The sequence below is a fragment of the Bubalus bubalis genome, chromosome 12, assembly GCF_019923935.1.
Source record: "Bubalus bubalis isolate 160015118507 breed Murrah chromosome 12, NDDB_SH_1, whole genome shotgun sequence".
NCBI classification, from domain to species: Eukaryota; Metazoa; Chordata; class Mammalia; order Artiodactyla; family Bovidae; genus Bubalus; species Bubalus bubalis.
The window spans coordinates 87,506,419-87,527,105 of NC_059168.1; the positions used below are offsets into that span (position 1 = coordinate 87,506,419).

General features: G+C 50.3%; 1 protein-coding gene across 9 annotated transcripts in view; it reads right to left on the minus strand.

The window, feature by feature from the left end:
• The window catches only part of ASAP2 (ArfGAP with SH3 domain, ankyrin repeat and PH domain 2), a 158,284-nt gene that overhangs the window by 79,057 nt on the left and 58,540 nt on the right, over nucleotides 1–20,687 (minus strand). For 5 of the 9 annotated variants that reach the window (XM_025261575.3, XM_025261573.3, XM_044926268.2 and 2 more), the window contains exon 3: nucleotides 13,105–13,250. In XM_025261575.3, the coding sequence (XP_025117360.1) occupies nucleotides 13,105–13,250 (146 nt within the window). The other 4 variants (XM_044926270.2, XM_044926271.2, XM_044926274.2 and 1 more) reach the window with 4 other exon arrangements.

Genomic DNA, 20,687 nt, shown 5'->3' on the forward strand with positions numbered 1-20,687 from the left:
GACCCGAGCAGAAGGGAAGCACCTCGGCCAGGTGGGAGGAGGGGGCAGCGGAAGGTAAGAGCTAGAAAGAGCAGCCCGGAGAGGATCCCACCAAGGGGGTTCCGGCCCTCATTCCAGCCACTTCTCTTTCTGGGGTTTCTTAAGTGATCTAAAATAAGAAGCTATTACTTCTCTAATTAGAACATAAGTAGCAAAATTACTACAAAAGAGATGGAAAGTAGATCAGTAGTTGCCTGGGGCTGGGGGTGGAAATGGGGATTAACTATGAGGGGACGGGAAGGACCTTACAATGGGGGGGCGGGGGTGAGGAAATGTCCCCAAATTGATTCGAGGTTGCGGCTGCACACTTGGTAAAGCTACTAGAAATCTCTGACTTGTAGAAATGGGACGGGTGAATTTCATGATATACAATACAGCTCATAAAGCTGCTTTTCCTTTTTTAAAGAAGAAACTGTTATGAACATATGCAGAGCTGCCACAAGCAAAGCACCCCACCCGCACTCCCAGCCCCAGCCTCTGCCTGCCCTTTGCGTCTACCTGCTCTCATACGCAACCTGAACACACAATGACTCAGCGTGAGCGTCCAGGAAATGACTGGTCCAGGTCTCCGCCTGAGCCCTGAACCGTGTGCGGAGCCCAGGTGTCCTGTCTGGGACAGGAAGGACCAGCTCCGGGCCTCCCTCCGACAGCCTGTACCAGAGCTGTCCCGCAGTCTCAGGTCCACAGCTGAACAAACCATCCCCATTCCGGCCACGAGAGGTGAAAACCACAGCCAAGGGCTCACTGCACATACGTCGTGCTCAATGGGTCCAGCCTCAACTGACCAGCAATGCAACCGTTATGATCTATGGGAAGAATTAAAACTACCCCTGGGCGACCCAATGCGAATATTTTCCTTAGCACCGAGCAAGCATTGGGCTTTCTCTTATCCTCTGACTTTTCTGACTTAGTTTTAACAAGTAAAATGGCTTTTCTGAAACACCAAGCTCGATCTGAGTACAAATTATGACTCTTAATCGCTGCTAGTAAGTACGGATCCAACACCGAGAGCACACAGGCAATCTTTAACAGTCCTCCCCTTCTCTGTCTTCCCTTTTCCTGGGTTCACTTGGATATGTCTTGACAAGAAGAATTGATAAGTGATCAAATGTCTGTAATCTCAGAAGGAGAAGAATGAGTCAGCCATGGAAAGACAGGCAGACAGGCTATCAGAGACCAAGGGCGGCCTCGGTAATGTCACAGCTGATCAGCAGAGACAGATAAGGAGATGGGGGCAGTGGGGGAATACAGCCAGACAGCAGCCATCTTTCCACATGGCTTCTTCCTAATTATTATGTTTTGGTCTCAAAATTACTCGACCCTAGCTTTGCCACTTTCATACTCTAAAATCCGCTCCTGCCCCAACACTTCCCCTGACACAGGGGCAAGGTCTCAGCTGCTCCTTCAGCTCATCACTGGTCACCAGCAGCTGCTGAGCCAGGCAAAGCTCCGCCCCTGGTCCCAGCCTGACCCCCAGGACCCCACAAGCATTCCCCTTCCCAACTCGGGCAGCGAGTACACCTGCACTACCCTGGGGATCCGCCCAGAAGCCTGAAGCTAGAAAGGATTCTCACATCTCAGCGCACTATTCTCAGGAGCAGCAAAGAGAAGAGCCTTGGACTGCAAGGAGATCCAACCAGTCCATCCTAAAGGAGATCAATCCTGAATACCCCCGGAAGGACTGATGCTGAAGCTGAAACTCCAATACTTTGGCCACCTGATGCAAAGAACTGACTCATTGGAAAAGAACTTGATGCTGGGCAAGACTGAGGGCAGGAGGAGAAAGGGATGACAGAGGATGAGATGGTTGGATGGCATCATCAACTCTATGGCCATGAGTCTGAGCAAGCTCCAGGAGATGGTGAAGGACAGGTAAGCCTGGTGTGCTGCAGGTCATGGGGTTGCAAAGAGTCCAAATGACTTAGCAGCTGAACAACGAACAACAAGAAGACTCAGGACAGAAAAGCTGCTGGGCAGAATCTTCTTGGCTTTTGAGTCTAGAAAAGAACAGGTCTTTTACGGGCTCTCCTCAAAAACCCTTCATAGTGGCCAACTCTTCACGGACAATCAAGTGTTTCCTTAAAAGGCCATATATAAAACATGGCTAAAGTGCCTTACCTGAAATGCAGCTGTGTCACGTAAGCTTATTTTAATATGCCTAATCTATGACAGCAGAGACTGAAATGACGACACTGGGATCTGCGGGGTTTTGTTTCCTTTTTAACTTGAGCAAATGCTGCTCAATCACAGAGTTCAGTTCAGTTGCTCAGTCGTGTCCAACTCTTTGCGACCATATGGATTGCAGCACGCCAGGCCTCCCTGTCCATCACCAACTCCCAGGGTTTACTCAAACTCATGTCCATTGAGTTGGTGATGCCATCCAACCATCTCATCCTCTGCCATCCCTTTCTTCTCCTGCCTTCTATCTTTCCTAGTATCAGGGTCTTTTCCAATGAGTCAGTTCTTTGCATCAGGTGGCCAAAGGATTGGAGCTTCAGCTTCAACATCAGTCCTTCCAATGGATATTCAGGACTGACTTCCTTTAGGAGGGACTGGGTGGATCTCCTTGCAGTTCAAGGGACTCTCAAGAGTCCTCTCCAACACCACAGTTCAAAAGCATCAATTCTTTGGTGCTTATCTTTCTTTTTAGTCCAACTCTCACATCCATACATGACTACTGGAAATCACAGAGTTAAGGAGGTAAAGTCAAGACTTCAAGAAGGGCAAAAATCTGTTCACACATGCACACCTCTGTGTGGAAGGGCAGAGAGCTCAAAGACCTCAGACCTCACCGCTTCGAACAAGGGCATTCCTAGCAGAGGCTTTGGCATGAGCCAAGGACATGCACGGAGGAAACAGGCTGCACCTGCCTGGAGCTGCGAAGTCTTCTCCAGGAGCTGGAGCCTGAGACCCGGGGCAGGGAGAGAGGGAGAGAGTGCGTGTGTGTGTGCATGCATGTGTGTGCGCTGCAGGGTGTGTTACAGTAGTAGGAAAGGCTTTACACCTGTGCAGTCCATTACAAAAGACACTAGCTACACAGGCCCATCCAAAGTGAAGTGGCTTAAAACTGAATCAAGTTAGAAACTGAGTTCCTCAGCTGTGCTAGCATGTTTCAGGTGCACAAGAGCCAAGGGTGGTGAGTGGCTTCTGATACTGGATAGGGCAGATGCAGACCATGTCCATCGACACACGGTTCTGGTGGACAGCAGTGCTTTACATGAGCAACCTCAAGAAAACGTTAAGCAGCTCTGAGGTGTAACTGATGTCTCAGTACAATAATCTGCCCACATTAGTGTGGGTGTTATGATGCGTACACGCACCCAGAAAACCACTGCCCAAATCCAGATAGTGAATGCACCCGTCACCCCCGGGGCCTTTCTGCAATCCCTACCTCCCAGCTGCTCATTCCTCCATCTCCAGTCTCCAGGCAACAGCTGATCTGCTTCTGTCTTCACAGAGTAACCTGCATTTTCCAGGGCTTCACATACGTGAAATCCTACACCGTGCACTGCTTTCTGCCGGCTTTTTTCATCCTTGCTTTGAGAGCCATCATTGCATCAGTGGCTCCCTCCTATTCCTGTGAAACAGTTTTCCATCACCTGGCTTATCCACAGGTTTCTGAGTTCTTCCCAATCTGGGAGCTGCTACAGATCTTACAAAGGGCCTCCTTCCCTGGTAGCTCAGATGGTAACGAATCCGCCTGTGATGCAGGACATCTGGGTTCCATTCCTGGGTTGGAAGGCCGAACGCCTGCTCCCCCTGGAGGTGCCCACCCTCCATGATGTGCCGTCTACGTCGGGGTTCCCTATTTCCAGTCCATAGAGCAGTTCCTCAGAGACACACAGGAAAACCTGACAAAGGAAAACCACCTAGGCCACTTTCATTTGTGGTGATTTCTCCCCAGGGGCTGGTGAAAACATTGTCGAAGGCCCACCACGCATGCACACACGTGCACACACCACACAGTGTCTTGCTCGCTTTCTCACATGGGGCCCTCATGAACACACGCACCCAGGCCTGGTTCTTGGCAGCAGAGTCACTCTGATGGTTTGTTTAATTAAAAAGGGAGATGGGGAGCCCACACAGTTCCTGAGTGTTTAACGCAAACTGAAAGATCAAAACCAGGCAGCTGCCAAAAACACTGGCAACTTTCACACAAGAAAGAGGGGAGACAGCTGACCCGGTTTCTGCCTTTAGCGCTGCGTCTCTGGCAGTCACTCCGCTTTGATCTTTCAGGTTTTAAGTGCAGAGAAAACAGCGACCCTCTTCCGTTGGGGAGCAGATGATGAAACGACCCACCCCAGCCCACCTACAGCCATGTGGTCAACTCTGAGAGGCGCGGGGACTGGCACAGAAAAGCCCAGGACTCATCAATCCACAGCATCTTCTAAAACCCACGTGACGTTAAAACTGCTGAGTTAAGCCATCACCAAAAATGAAAGCACCTTTTCCAACGCATCAGCTCTGAGAACTTGAGGGTGGACACGCGGCCGAGTGTACACTCTGGTATCCTGGCCTCAGTCTCCCCGGGGGAAGATGGGAAGTGGTCCACTGGGCTGTCCTTAGCACAGCTGGTTCCGACACCAAGCTCAGTGTCACCAGGACTGATTAGAAATGCGAATGGAGGGTGAACTCTGGGAGACGGTGCCCAGCAGAGAGTGTTCTAGCAGCTGTTCAGGTGCTGTCACTGGGTGAAGCTCGAGAACCACGATTCAGTAGGTGTATGTGGGGCCTGTGTCTTTTAACTAGTTGCAGATGCTGCTGCTGCTGGTCCACGGGCCATACTTTGAGAATTCCTGCTCTCAGGTGAAGCTTCTCAGACTAGAATGGGCTGATTTGTGCCCTGGGGAAATGGAGTTCGGCAGGCCTAGCGGACAAGGGCCTGGGGGTCGGGGGTGGGGTCCTGCGTTTCTAAGTAGCTCCAGGTGACTCCACTTGAGTGCAAGGCGAGGGCTCTCTGAGGGCAAGACGAGGCTCTGGGGATGGCAAATGAAACAAATGATGTCCAAGAGCTTTGTAAACCAGAATTTACCAGTACTGATGTAGCTTGTCAAATTTTAGGTTTAAAGGAGGGCTTCCCTGGTAGCTCCAGGGGTAGAGAATCTGCCTGCAATGCAGGAGACAGGGGTTTGATCCCTGGGGTCAGGAAGATCCCCTGGAGAAAGAAATGGCAACCTGCTCCAGTATGTTTGGCCTGGAAAATCCCATGGTCAGAGGAGCCTGGCAGTCTACAGTCAAGGGGTCACAAAGGGTCGGACACACTGAGCGACGAACACTTTCACTTTTAAGGTAACGGATGTGTTCACGAACTTGGCGAAGGGCCTGGATGTGGACGGACCCTGGGATAGCCCCCAGAACCCCCGCCCACCTGTACCGAGAACCCAAGCACCCGAGGCCGTGAGAGTCACCTCGACGCCTTCCGAGGTCGCACCTCAGGCCTCCGCAGCATTCGTACAGGGCTGGGTCGGCCCACACAGCATCCTAATAAAAGTAGCCCTGATGGGAGCAGTGAGTGCTTCCTGCCCGGGGAACTGGGTGCCCCAACAGGCACTCGTGCACTCTTCTCAGCTGAGCTCTCCTCCTGGGCCCGCCCCTCCAGGGCTTTTCCCACCCTCTCTGACCTTGAGGAGTCGGTGTACCTTCTGAGTTACAATGAAGTGGCCCTGACTATCTGGAAAAAAAAAAAAAAAAAAAGAATCGAAGTACAACGCATACACAGTAGTGTCTGTGCTGCAACCAAACACAGGCTCTGACAGTAAGTAGCCTCACTGCTTTTGTTGTTATGGTCCAACTAAGGACATGCTCTCATTTGGGTCAGGGATCTGTAAGTACAGGAAACAGCTTGCAGTGCTGAAGTCTTGTGGTGTCCTTGTTCAGTCATTCAGTTGTGTCTAACTCTACAATACCACGGACTGCAGCACGCCAGGCTTCCCTGTCCTTCCCCATCTCCCGGAGTCTGCTCAAACTCATGTCCATTGAGTCGGTGATGCCATCCAACCATCTCATCCTCTGTTGCCCTCTTCTTCTGTCTTCAATCTTTCCCATCAACCAGGGTCTTTTCCAACGAGTCAGCTCTTCGCATCAGGTGGCCAAAGCATTGAAGCTTCAGCTTCAGCATCAGTTTCCTTCCAGTGAATATTCAGGGGATTGGCTGGTTTGATCTCCTTGCTGTCCAAGGCATTCTCAAGGGTCTTCTTCAGTGAAAAGAATTTCCAAGCATGTATCAGGCCAGACAAAAATCATTCACAGCAGAGGTTTCCAGGTGTCCAACATGACTGTCAGTAGGTCCATCCAGAACTCTGTTCCCCTAGGGAAGCCCCAGCCTTCAAGCCCTCCCACTCAGACATCACAGACTCCTACTCTGTGTACAACCTAAGCAGCCGGTCATGGCGTTCTCCAGCTCACAGTGCTGGGGAAGCAGGCACTAAGAGAGGTGGAGACCAGCAAATAGCGGGGCAAACAGTGTCAGGATATTAAAAAAAAAAAACAGACCTTGAAAATGGAAATCTGACAGTCTGACACCAGTCCAAGGGCAGTTACTCCTACACAGCAGGTACCAGGCACTGGGGGGTTTCTCTAGAGTTCAGCACAGCTCCTTAATTTATGCCCTAGACAACTGTACAACATTACTTTGCCAACAAAGGTCTATCTAGTCAAAGCTATGGTTTTTCCAGTAGTCATGTATGGATGTGAGAGGTGGACTATAAAGAAAGCTGAGTGCCGAAGAATTGATGCTTTTGAACTGTGGTGTTGGAGAAGAGTTTTGAGAGTCCCTTGGACTGCAAGGAGATCCAACCAGTCCATTCTGAAGGAGATCAGTCCTGAATATTCATTGGAAGGACTGATGCTGAAGCTGAAACTCCAATCCTTTGGCCACCTGATATGAAGAACTGACTCACTGAAAAAGACCCTGACGCTGGGAGAGATTGAAGGTGGGAAGAGAAGGGGACGACAGAGGATGAGATGGTTGGATGGCATCACTGACACAATGGACATGAATTTAAGTAAATTACAGAGTTGGGGATGTGGACAGGGAGTGCTGCAGTCCATGGGGTCACAAAGAGTAGGACACGACTGAGCGACTGAACTGAACTGAAACAACGGTAAACCTTCCTCCTCTAAAGATGAAATTACAATCAATGCCTCCGCTGAATAAATACTGTAGGGCATTTGAAAACAAATGGAAAACAGACATAGAAAGCAAACTTACGGTTATCAGAGGAGACAGCGGGGACAGGGGCACATTTGGAGTTTGGAATTAACACACACACACTATAGATAAAACACAGGAACAACAGGCTGTACAGGGAACTATAGTCAGAGTCTTATAATAACCTACAAAGGAAAAGAATCTGAAAAAGAATATTCCTGTATAACTGACTCTCTCTGCTACACACTGAAACTAACACAACGTCGTAAATTAACTCTATTACAATTTTTAAAAATGCTTTAAGAAGAGAAAGAATGTAAGACATTTTCAGTAGACACGAAAACAGGAGAAAGTTTACGGGATCATTGAGGCTGAGGGCCTCTGCTTAAGCGAGCTCCACATTGAGCAAAACCCGATGAGCTTTGTTATCGTGGAGAATCAGCATCTACTGCCTCAGGCCTCCCTGTTGGGCCTTGCCTGCATCACAGGGACAAAGCCACACTCTTCCCAACAACCTTACTAGCTCTTTGCTCTGTTGCTATTAATGTCTTCTAACTCCAATCATGTGTTAAAAAAAATTTTTTTTTTTTTTACTTCCGTACACGTTGGTCAGTGGGACTTTAGGTTCCTCTTTCCATGTGAGTGAAGTGAAATTCCTCAATCCCTGGGCCGCTGTCAGCTCTCACCCTGGAGCTCCCTCCTGGGCCTGGGGCAGGTTTATGATCTGAGGGTATGTGTTTCATGAGCCTTTCTCTGAAAACAGAGCTGGACATGACATACCTGCAACTGAACTTTCAGGAAATCTGTCCTTTCACGCAGCCCTTCACTAAAAAGCCACTTATCTTAAAAATTATTTTTAATTGGAGGAACACTGCTTTACAATATCGTGTTGGCTTCTGCTCAGTCAGCCATGTCCGACTCTCTGCGACCTTATGGACTGTAGCCTGCCAGGCTCCTCAGTCCATGAGATTCTCCTGGAAAGAGGACCGCAGTGAGTGAGCTGCCGTGCCCTCCTCCAGGGGATCTTCCCGACCCAGGGATCAAACCCAGGTGTCTGCATTGCAGGCAGATTCTTTACCACCGAGCCACCGGGGAAGCCCTGGCTTCTGCCAAACATCAGCATAAATCAGTCATTTGTATACCTATGGACCCTCCCTCTGGAACCTCCCTCCCACCTCCCAGCCCAGCCCACCCCCTGGCTTGTCACAGAGCACTGGACTTGAGCCACCTGCGCCATACAGCAAATTTCCAGCGGCTCTCTAATTCTACACATGGTAATGTATATGTTTCAATGCTACTCTCTCAATTCATCCCACCCTCTCCTTCCACCCTCTGGTGCTCACAAGTCTGTTCTCTATGTCTGCGTCTCCACCTCTGCCCTGCAAACAGGCTCATCAGTACCCTCTTTCTAGATTCCATATATATGCATTAATAAACAGTATTTGTCTTTCTCTTTCTGACTGACTTCATTGTGTAGAATAGGCTCTAGGTTCATCCATCTGATTAGAACTGAGTCAAATGTATTCAGAAGGCCCCGTCGTAACAGTGAAGCAGCCCTGGAAAACCTTTCGAGGAACACAGGAGACTGGGCTGACTTTATCACCAGCCTGACTTCACACCTGTTACAGTTCTGGGGGCAACCTTGCTTTTTGCTTTCTCCTGCATTACTGCAGAGAAAATTCATAGCCTATCTGAAGGTGAGAATCTCACCATTAGTAACAAAATCATCACTCTATATTAAGTTAGCCTTTCTCTGGGAGATGTTCTAACTGCTTTGTAAACATTCTTTCATCCTGAAGAGCAGGTAGGTGGTAATTATTCTTTCTGGTCGAGGAGGTAAAACTGAAGGTCTTGGCCATGTGGAACTGAAATGGTTTTTGAATGCCTGAGAGAAAAGCAAAAGCCAGGCTTTTAAAACAAGAGATAGAACAGATTTGACCAAAATAGGAGTAAGAATGGTATACAAAATACCAAAAAAGGAGAATTCTCCTATAATCAGCTCACTCTCAGTGATCGCTTCTTAGAGGCCCCTTGGCGTCCCTAAGGCCACAGACCTGCAGCACCAACCCTGCCAGGGGCACCTGGCCTGGGAACGAGAATTTGCACACAAATAAGATATCTGCTTGGAAACAGGATAGTAAAAAGTAAAAACCAAAATGACAGTTATGCACCTGGACTCAGAGCTACTGTTGTCTGAGCTGTAGTAAATTGCTTTTGCCTAGTCACTCAGTCGTGTCTGACTCTTTTGCAACCCATGGGCTGTAGCCCATCAGGCTCCTCGGTACATGGAATTCTCCAGCCAAGAATGCTGGAGTGGGTTGCCATTCCCTTCTCCAGGGATCGAACCCATGTCTCCTGCATTGCAGACAGATTCTTTACCGTCTGAGCCACCAGGGAAGCCCTGTAATAAGTTACCTGACCACAGTAACACAGACATGACACCTGTGTGCTGGGTTTCTAATTTACCAACAGCTGTTCCCACTGATCCCTGTTATCCTGATGCTGGCCAGGTGAGGCAGGGTGGTTTTCTCACCCGTTTCAGGATGAGGCAGCTGCGGTGTCAGGCGCCTCACGGCTGCAGCAATACAACCCAGGGGCCTGTCTTTATGCCACATTTTTCCCTGCATTGCCTTCCCTTTTGTTCTGTCCCTTTTTCCTCCCAAGGAGGTGACAAGGGGCCTAAATTCCTTTAAATACCAAGAGGAAAGGGCATGGGATTGGGGTTTTAAGACCCAGATGTGACTCCTAACTGTCCCTGGCGGGGATTCTGATGTGCCCTGGGTGGCAGAACCATGGGGTAGTGGCCCCACGTGGCAGTGTACATGTCACAATGTCCAGGCCCTGCTCTGCTTTTAGTTTTGCAGAAAATCAAGAAACGAAGGGGCTGCTTTTGTCTAGCTACGCGGCTGCTCATGTTAAAGCTGAGGACAAGCTACTTCACGTAGGATTCACCATATGGTATGGATCGATGCAGGTGGGCTCGTCTACACCTGGAGGCGCACGTCCAAAGGCTGGCAAGGACTGCAAGCCGCCGGGAGGAAGATGAGCTCTTTAAACCAAGAGGGCCTCAGTTACCTAACCTACAAAGTGGGGACAATACTGACTCACCTTATGGGATTGTTACAAGGATGAAATAAGCTAAGATGTGCAAAAGCAACTGGCTGTGCTCCTAACAAAACCAGGCATGGCGTCATCATCTCCATCTCACAGCTGAGAAAACCCGAGTGGAGATCAGCTGAAAGAAGACCCAGGGCTGGCTGCTTGGGGTGGGGGACAGACCCTGGCCCCTGGCCTCCCTTTCCTGCCTCCACGCCGCCCGCTCAGTCGCGGCGCTGACTTTTCCCCTTCTCCGTCCTCGTGGGACCCCTTTCACTGCTTTTTTTTCTGGTTGGATCCTGGTCCCTGACTCACACATCTTCCTCTTTTTTGGCTTCCCTCTTCACGGTGCTCAAGCACAACCTCTAGGAGTTTCAGAGAAATGACGCTTGGGAGCTTTGCATGCCTGAAATGTCTCTTAAGTCCACTTTCACGCTCAGGTGCTGGGTCTCATTCTAGGTTAGACTATGTTCCCCAGGATTTTAGCAGCAATGTTCCAGACCTTTCAAAGTTTCCAGGGTTACTGTTGCAGGGAAGGCGATGGCACCCCACTCCAGTACTCTTGCCTAGAAAATCCCATGGATGGAGGAGCCTGGTAGGCTGCAGTCCATGGGGTCGCGAAGAGTCGGACACGACTGAGCGACTTCACTTTCACTTTTCACTTAAATGCATTGGAGAAGGAAATGGCAACCCACTCCAGTATTCTTGCCTGGAGAATCCCAGGGACAGGGGAGCCTGGTGGGCTGCCGTCTATGGGGTTGCACAGAGTCGGACACGACTGAAGCGACATAGCAGCAGCAGCAGGGTTACTGTTGAGACAGCCAGTGCCATCGTGATGCTTTCTGAAGGCATTTAAGGTCTCTCACCACTTCGCAGGGGATGCCTTGGGGTGGGCACGTCCTTTCCCTCACTGCCCTGGGCCCTTCCATCTAGTGTCAGAAACCGTCTTGCACTCGGTTGCGCTCACACTCAGCTTCACTTGGTTGTCCTCTTCTCTCTCCTATTCTCTTATTGTAAAACGCCTGTCAGTTGGACAATGGACCTTGAGGATTAATCCCCGACCCATCCTTTAACTGCTCCCCCACTTGTTGGCCTTGGTTGGTCCTTTTGATCTATTTTTGAGAGACTTGTCTTACTCTATCCCTTCTCGTAGGATTTCCAATGTCACATTTTCCTATGTTAACCGTCTCCCCCTCTTTAATGACAAGCTGTATCCCACTCTCCCTTCCGATTTCTTTTGAGGAATTAAATGCAGCTTCTTTAAAGTTATCTTCTGTTCTTTGCATTGTCTGTTCCCCCCTCAGATCTTCCTTCTGTTTATTTTGGTCTCTTTGATTCTGGGGGCAGTTCATTCATATTTAAGAGGGAGGCATGTGGCAGCTGGCTGGCAGCTCAGTGAGACAGAAAGGGGCTTACCTCCCGAGGGGCTGGGAGATTAGGGGCTTGGGGGATTAGTCAGCAGGCTGGTTTTACACTAGAAGACCCCCCGCATGTCAGCGTCTAAAGAGAACTCCCCAGGGACCATGCAGTTTCTCCAGTTGCGGGGGTGGGGGAAGGAAAGAAAAGTTCCCCTGTGACTCAGCGGTGAGGCCCTAACAAGCCAAGTGCCCGGGGAGGGAGTGGGGCTGGAACGGGGGCGCCAGGCTCCACGTATGGTCTACGTGCCATCAGCCTGTCACCTGACAAACGGGAGACAAACTTGACAACAGCCCCAAGAGGCTCCAGATTAACCCGAGTAAAGAACTTCAGCACAGCAACGGCTTTTTACTCTTACCATTTCCAACTGAAACATTTCACGAGAGAGGACACAGAGAGAGACCAAGAGGGCCGTAATGATCTGGTCCTCTCCCCTCCTGGTTATTAGCCCCCACGCTGTGGTCCCTTGTCTCCGCCCTTCCAAGGCCAGATGTCCAAACCAGCTACCATCACCACTGCAAGAATGAGGAGCTCGTTTCTCACTTGTTATGAGCTTGCTGACAGGACAAAAGGAAAAGACGCTGTTGTTTGTGACCTACACAGAAAGCATTATTGAGTTCTTGACCTGGTCTGGTTGTCCATGACCTCTGGGAGAAGCTAAGGAGAGAAAAACAGGAAAGAGATGCCGGGACCATCCCCGAGTACATTCCCCTCATGGAAGAAATCGCCCAAAGGGTCACACCCCCTCCCTCTCAGGCTGCCCACTTCTTCAGAATTCGGCTCCCATAACGGGGATGACGCAGGGCTGCCAAGCACAAGAAAGAACTCATTCACCCCGTTTTACCCAGCATCTACCACAGGCAGGAACTACTCAGTCCGTACTTCCGTTTGCTTTAAAAAGTGAGTTTTTTTCTTAGGTTCTGCATTTGGGAGCATGAATGGCCTTTAAATATTCACGGTGATTTCTGGGCTTTGATTAAAGGTTACCTTGCTGTGTAAGATGAGTTTGAAACACATCTATTAAATACTGGAAGTTTAAATACCTACTCTAATTACCAGACACAGGCTTACTCTACCCAGTTAAGAAACTACTGAAAATTGAACTCAGAGCCCCTTAAGAAGATGAATGCATTTATCCATTTTGAGCCTGAGCTGTGCACCTGTAAAATGCCAAGTTAAATTTTAAAAAAGTCTCACTAGAGTAAAAATAGCAATTCTAAAATTATACCAAAGTGACCTAACGTATATAGAAAATATAATTCTTTTAGGTACTGCAGGTAGGAAACATATTCCTTGTTCATCAGGCAAACCTCAATTACCATCTATGGAGCCCCCTTCCTGGCCGGAGCGTCGGCCGGCACTTCCCGCGCCACCTGTTCACCGCACACGCTCATGACACTCACCAGGTTTTTGAACAGCGCCGTCAGCTCCTTTGTAAACACTGAGAACTTGAGGAAGGCGCTCCCCAGGTCCGGGTCATCTCTGCACACGCAGTTGCCCCCGAACTTCTCCAGCGCCTGTGTGTACTGCTCCTCGTTTTCCACGTGCGCTGCAACAGTAACGGGAGAGGCACGGTCAGGGCATCAGCACTCCAGGCCCGCCCTCCGCCAGGTCCTGACGTGTGAGCAAAATTGGACCTGTTAAAAGCCTGAACATCTGAGAAAAGTCAAGTTGCACCAGGGACAGAAATAACTCTGCTGTCCCAACAACCACCCATCGGGCCAGCGTGTGTGTGTGAGTGCTCAGTTGTGTCTGACTCTGTGACCCTATGGACTGTAGCTCACCAGGCTCCTCTGTCCATGGTATTTCCCAGGCAAGAATACTCAAGCGGGTTGCCATTTCCTCCTTGAGGTTATCTTCCTGACCCAGGGATCAAACGTGTGTCTCCTACATTGGCAGGAAGATTCTTTACCACTTGAGCCACTAGAGAAGCCCCCAATTACGCCAGCAACAGACCCCAAAGAACAAGCAGGATGACCAGGAGGGAGGCACCTCACACAAGTCCCACGGTCTCCAGTTGATGTGATGAGATCCCAAGGGGACCTCCCCCCATGGCCCCACAATTTCTAACTGATGCGATGAAATCACAAGGTGACGCCCCCTCCACCCCTCATGGCCCACATGATTGCAGGACTCGCAGCCCATAGCCCTAGAACTCTCCTGGAATCCAGCCTCTGGTAGGACACTCAGCCAGCCACACACCCTGGCTTCTCCTGCAACACAGGCGAGCCATGGTTCTTGGAGCACAGGCCGGGGCACCTCTCCTCATGACATACCCTCTGCCCGGGAGCCCTGCCCTCCTCTCCAGGCCTTCCATCCCCCTGCCCATGTCCTCAACACTGTCCTGGCCTTGTACTCAGCATGGTAAGCATGAAACCACCTGGGAAGCGTGGTCCCCAACACACCGGCTGCTTACAGGGGAGGGACTAAGTCTTATTCATCTTTGTGCTTGAGATGTAAGATCACATATGTGTTGTCTGAATGAAAAAAGCAAACCCTGGTCACCCATCTGAAGGTATTTTATCACCATTAGGCTCCAAGGCAGCAGTAGCTTAATGCGTGAAAAGCCTAGGTTCTGAGTCTCCAACTCTGAGGGTCCCAGGCCCCGTGGGACATCAAAATCATACACGGATCCTTGTCAAATTGCAGAAGCCAGAGTCCCGTCTCAGGGTTAGAAGCAGGGTGGGAAGGGGACATGGAATTCTGGTTAGCCAATGTGGCTGGATGTGAGCTCTCACTTCAGGGCCAGCATTTTTAAATGAACCCACCAGTCTGTAATAAAACAGCCTCCTGGCATGGGCACTTGAGTTCTGTTCCTCCATGGCTCCAGTCAGAAATGTGACACAACTCTACAGGTGTATCAGGGCGGGAGGGTGGGCGTGTCAGCCTGCACGTGAACCACACTAGGCAAGGTCAGCCAAGTCTCCAGACTGCTGCCTCACAAGGAGGACGGCCCAGAGCTGCCAGGCGACCACAGAAAGACCCATGCTGCAGCTCCTTCACCAAAGAACGGATCCTGAAAAACTGCCTGTGGGCCCCCCAAGTCCTCCTCAGGGAAACGGGACCACCGTCAGCATTGCTGGGACCCACAGGGAACACGTGCTCATGGAAGACGGCCCTGGGCCTGAGCTGGATGCCAGGATCCACTGATGGTGTGCTCACCCACCTGCCGGCAGGCACTGGGCCCTCGGCTTTCATTGGGGGCATGTGGGTGCCTTACGGGATTCCCCTGAGTATCTAACAAAGACAAGAGAACACTAATTCTACCACTTTGGTCCTTTTCCTTCTTTCTATTATGACTATCTTCTATGCTAGAAAAGAGCCTAAGAGTTCTGGATGCTTTATATGTATCTGTGGGCTTCCCTGGTGGCTCAGATGGTAAAGCGTCTGCCTGCAATGTGGGAGACCCGGGTTCGATCCCTGGCTCAAGAAGGTCCCCTGGAGAACGAAATGGCAACCCACTCCAGTATTCTTGACTGGAGAATCCCATGGATGGAGGAGCCTGGTGGGCTACAGTCCATGGGGTCACAAAGAGTCAGACACGACTGAGCGAGTTTCACCTTCTTTTCTTTCTGAGACTATACTCAGCAACACACACACACACACACACACACACACACACCATGCGAACATACACACACACACAGCCCACCCTGTGCTGAACAGGCGGTAAAGCTGGAAGAGCCCTTAGCAGGTCCAGACCTTGGAGTCTGTACCTCCTAGTAAACACAGATGACCTGGGAACACATGCATTTACTCTCACGGGGCTACAGGCAGGGCCACGTGAAGGACGAAGACCTGCTGTGAGACACTCACAAGGAGAAGGTAAGAATCAAAGAATGAGGGGAGGATCCCGCTCACCCACATGCAGCACACGCCAGCAGCCATGACAACGGTTAAGAGCAGCACAGATGTCATCTACATTGAGCACAAACAACGTCCACAGTTCTTCCAGAACTCACAACAACCTACACGTGACATGCATGACTTCTCACAACGCTGAAAGGACACTGGGACTCAAGAGGTCAAGGAAGCTGTCCACGGAAGCAGGGCAGAAAGTGGCTGAGCTGGGGTGCAAACCCGAGTCTGCCTGACCCCAAAGCCCATTCGAGGTCTCCCTGCTGTGCGGGCCATTCTAAAAATAGCTTACCTTGCCAAAGCCAAAGGCAGGCAAGTTTTATATTTTTTAAATTCCATTTCAGAGGCAGATCGGTTACTCCTCCTTTGCCCTATAATTCTAGAACACGTGGCCAACAGTGAGGGGCAGGTCCCTTCAAACCACACACCGTTTTGTAACTATTTCAAAACTGGTGGTCAAGACGTGGGCAATTCCGTGTGGTTCTGCAAGGGTGTGGCGGCCACCAGCAGATGTCTGGGGCTGATGTCACCATCGCCACCCCCCACCCCTGCCCCCATTGAGACAGACAGGAACTCGGAGGCTACAGTCACCTAGGGAGCCACATGCTGCCTTCACAACACGCCTGGACCCTCACAGCTGCTCTGGGTGAGCAGGGAGAGGGGGTGTCAGTTTTCAGTCAAGACAGTTAAGTGGCCCACAAGCTTTTCATTCAATTAAACCTAATGACACTACATGGTACCAGCTGCAGCATCCCTTGGTATCTGCTGAGTGAAGTAGGGTTCAGAGGGTCTATATGATCTGCCCGAGATCAAACAAGAAGGTGGGTCAGGGGTCAAGTCCATCCTCTATTCATGCAGGCTGCCCCCAGCCTGGGACAACCTTGGGAGAAAGGATGCTGCCTTCTCTCCGGGGGTAGTCGACCAACCCAGCACAGAGGACAAACAGCCAGCAAGGCCAGGAAGGACAGACGCACTTCCTCTCATTCCTCCTTCTGGGCCTTTTAACTGACCACCTGGTATAGGTCACTTTTTTAAATAAAAATTCTTTCCCTTTTCAACCTTCAAAATAATGTACTGATCCCAGCAACCCCGATGGTGATTAATGAGTGTTCTGGACCATCACTTTCACCATCACCTCATGTGTTTATACTTAAAGCGTTCTGATGCACCGCAATCACTGTCTTTTGATGTGCAAAACTGTCCCAGCTTAGGTCAACAGGAACCTCTTCACACACTGATCGAGGTGAGGTTTTTAAGACCAATTTCTCTTCTTGCAAACACACTTGAAAAGCTTCCTGAAAAATGACCACAGCCCATGCGGGCGTCTCCCTGAAACAGCTGGGCCTGGTGCCCACCATCAGGACGGTAAACTCTTCACACATAATGTATTGTCTGTCTGGCCTACTGGTCCACATCACCCAAAGTTTGAGATGTTCCTACTAGAGAAAGTCATTGAGCTGCTTTATTTTTCTTTTGCCAAAACTAAATTTAAAATAGGAACCTAAAATAAATGGCTTGGGAATCAAGTTTCTGGAAAGAGCCCAACCCGGGTCTCTCATTTCCTATTTAGAGCACTGTGAAGGCTGTCCCTCTCAGAAGAGCTCACTCCCCACCTCCTCCTTGCTCAGCTGCATCTTCACTGGTTCTCATTCATGATCCAGGGCCAAGAAACTCTGATGCAGGAGGGGCTTGAGAGGATGAGAATGTGAATCCCTGAGACCACAGCAGGTGAGACCCCAGTTCTCCCCTGGCTGGCAGCCCTCCCACTTCCCCCACCTCACTGCACCAAGGTCAGACCCTCCACCAATCTGTCAAAGGGGGTGCAATCAGAGACTCTTGCAGGAAGAGCTGCCGTGAGGCCAGCGAACAGGTGCACACAGTGTGTTCAGGGGTAAAGACGGGGCCTTGCTGTGTGCCTTTTAGTTTACTTGATTATGTCAGTTTAAAAACTGATACGAGGAAGAGGCCCAGTGCATGCCGTTCAAGCCAAATGTTGGATCCAAAAGGAAAAAGGGCAGCCTTTTTACTCCCACTGGATGGACCACAGCATGTCGGGGAAGCCAACCGCCCGCCTAGTGCTACCAAAGGACAAGAAGGGTCCCGCAGCCAACTCACCTCCACCACATTCACATCTCTGGGAGCGTCTGCCCCTCGCCGGGCTGTGACGGTGTGACACAGAGACATGTGTGACTACATCCAGGGACAGATGCACCAAGGCATGTGTGATGGCCGGTGACATCCTGGGGCTGGCGGTTCAGAGACGCCAAGAAGGGGTCATTTGAGCTGGGGCTCCAGGTCAGGTAGGAATTTCAAGAGAGACGAGCAGGAACAGGAAGGTACTGACTGACCCCAGGGGAATGGCCGAGGGGTCCTGTGTGTGCAGAGGCTGTGACCGCTGTCCCAGTCTGCAGGTGCCCGCCAGCACCCAGCTCCTGACGCAAGGCCATCTCAAGAGAGCACTGGCCTCACTGTCCCACCCACCCAGGGCCACTCCTGGGGTTTTGACAGTCTGGAGGATCCTGAAAAGAAACCCAGGACAGAGACTCCCTCTGCACAGATAAGGACACCAAAACTCAGAGAGGGCGCTGACTTGCTCAGCTTCACACAAGCTAGTTTGATGCAGCTAGAGAACTAGAACTCAGCTTTCCCAGTGCCCAGTCCTCCCAAGTCCCCCCAAACACGCGGGGAAATGTTTCTTCACTTGCTCGTCACATAGTCACTATTCCCGGCTCTAGGCTAACACGGGCATGTGCTACAATCCTCCAGGCCAAGCACACGCACCGGTGACCCAAAGTTCCAAAAGCCCTGACCAGAGAGAAATGCGGGTGTGGGTGGGGGAAGGCAGCCAGTCGGTGCTCCCCTTGACTGGGACCCTCCAGTCCACCGGCCACTCACGGGTCAGGCGGAAGCGAATCCATGCAGATACGGCACACACCCAGCATCCACGCAGACAGCTCCACCAAGGATGCATTTTAGGAGAGAAATACATTCTCTACAGTTACAGCTTTATAAAAACCCTACCTAGAGGATGATTAACATTCAAATGTGAGCCACAACTGTATCATCAGGAGAACCTGCACAACTCAATGGCAAGGAGGTCGGGCCACTTCCCCTCAGGCCGTGTGCCCTGCACGTCGCCTGGTTTCAGATCTGACTCTCGGCAAATAGCACATGGGAAAGCAATTTCCCGGAGTCAAAGATAATCCTTTCTGCTTAACAGAATCTCAACCCTGTGAACACCCCATGGGAGAAAACCATTTTTAGAACGTTTATTTCTGGAGTCATCCCAGATAACAATCTTTCCATTCACAATTTGGTAATCTGCATGAAAAGTTTTTCAAACGTTGTTGTCTGTCATTCCCTCTTATTTCTAGAAATTTATCCCAAAGAAATAATCCAGTGCTTACAGTTCCTATCCAGTTCCCTATAGGGAACCACTGATAAGCTGAAACCGCATGAAGCTCGAACGATATGGAAATGGTTAAGAGTATCTCTTATAAAATGGAATATTATGTAAGCTTTCAACATCATGATGTAGGAATATGGTCGGGATGGAATGCCAAGCTAAAAAAAGGCAGGACACAGAACTATATATTTCATCTCAATTTTTTAAAAATGTAAAACGTAGGCAAAAGGCTGAAAGGAAAGAACATCAAAATGCTAAGGTGGTGTTAAAAGAGCAGGTGCTCGGTACCTGGCAGCTGGTGCAAGCCAGGTGCTTTCCTGTGCATCGCTGTGTCCTCCTCGAGGGGGCATTTCTTGGAGGAGGAGACAGTCTGCGGGGCCAGGTGGCAATTCTGACTGGCCAGGGTCACAGCCTGGGAACCTCAGACTAGGAGTACAGCCCAGCCCCTCCCATCTCAGAGAGGCGGGCATGCACCGGACCCTGACTTTGATCCACTGCTTTTCTGGATTTTTTAAAATGCTCTAAACTAAGCTCATATTATCTTTATCATCAGACAACAATGCAAGGAATAAATAAAAGAGAGAAATCTGAAATGCCAGCTACAACAGCTCACTGGCCCTGCTCTCTGTGCCTCTGAGACGGCCAGAATCCGTCTTTCTGGACCAGCTTCTCCTGGACCAGCCGACATGACAGACACAGCCTCTGCAAGCTGGCCTGAGTACCTGCATCGTCCCTCATCAGACACAAGCACCTGCCACCAGGAGGGTTTGGTGAGAACTCCTTTTCTCTCCCACAAGCCCTCTGGGTCCCGCTCAAGCCAGGCGCACAGGTATCTGCAAAGACGGCCTTGCCCCTGGGTCTCATCACTTCCTCTGCTCTCTCCAACACACCGGGCCCCTCCTACTTTCAAAGCTTCACACGGAACTCATTTTCATCAAGACTTCCCTGGGGTGTCCCCTCTGACGTTATGGAGACCTCTGGATGTCACCGCTGGAGATGTCTGGCACAGGAAGCCAATAATCAGTTCAGAAGGTCACGGTGTGAGCTATTAAAATGTGTCAACTGTTGTCTGTGATCACCTGATAGTCTTTGATCCTGCCCTATATCCACGACGACAAAATGACACTTGGGGGGACTTCCCTGGTGGTCCAGTGCAAGCGTCAGTTTGACTCCTGGTTGAGGAACTACGATCCCGCATGATAAGTGGTGCAGTTAAATAAACAGTTAAATAAAAATTTAAAAATGACACTTGGAATCTGTGCAACTAACTGAACACAACCCCAGTCACCTCTGTATAAAATTCATGCAGCAGCATACCCGGGGTTGGGGAGGTGAGGAGGGGGCGAGAAATCGAGACCTATCTACTGGATGTTGTTCAGTTGCTCTTTGCGTGTCCGACTCTGCAGCCCCATGGACTGCAGCATGCCGGGCTTCTCTGTCCTTCACCATCTCCCAGAGCCTGTTCAAACCCATGTCCATTGAGTAGGTGATGCCATTCAACCATTTCATCCTCTGTTGTCCCCTTCTCCTCCTGCCCTCAATCTTTCCTAGCCTCAGGGTCTTTTTTAATGAGTTGGCTCTTCGCATCAGGTGGCCAAAGTATTGGAGCTTCAGCTTCAGTTCTTTCCACTGAGTATTCAGGGTTGATTTCCTTTAGGACTGATGGGTTTGATCTCCTTGCAGTCCAAGGGACTGGATGATGTACAATAAAAATCAGTAGAA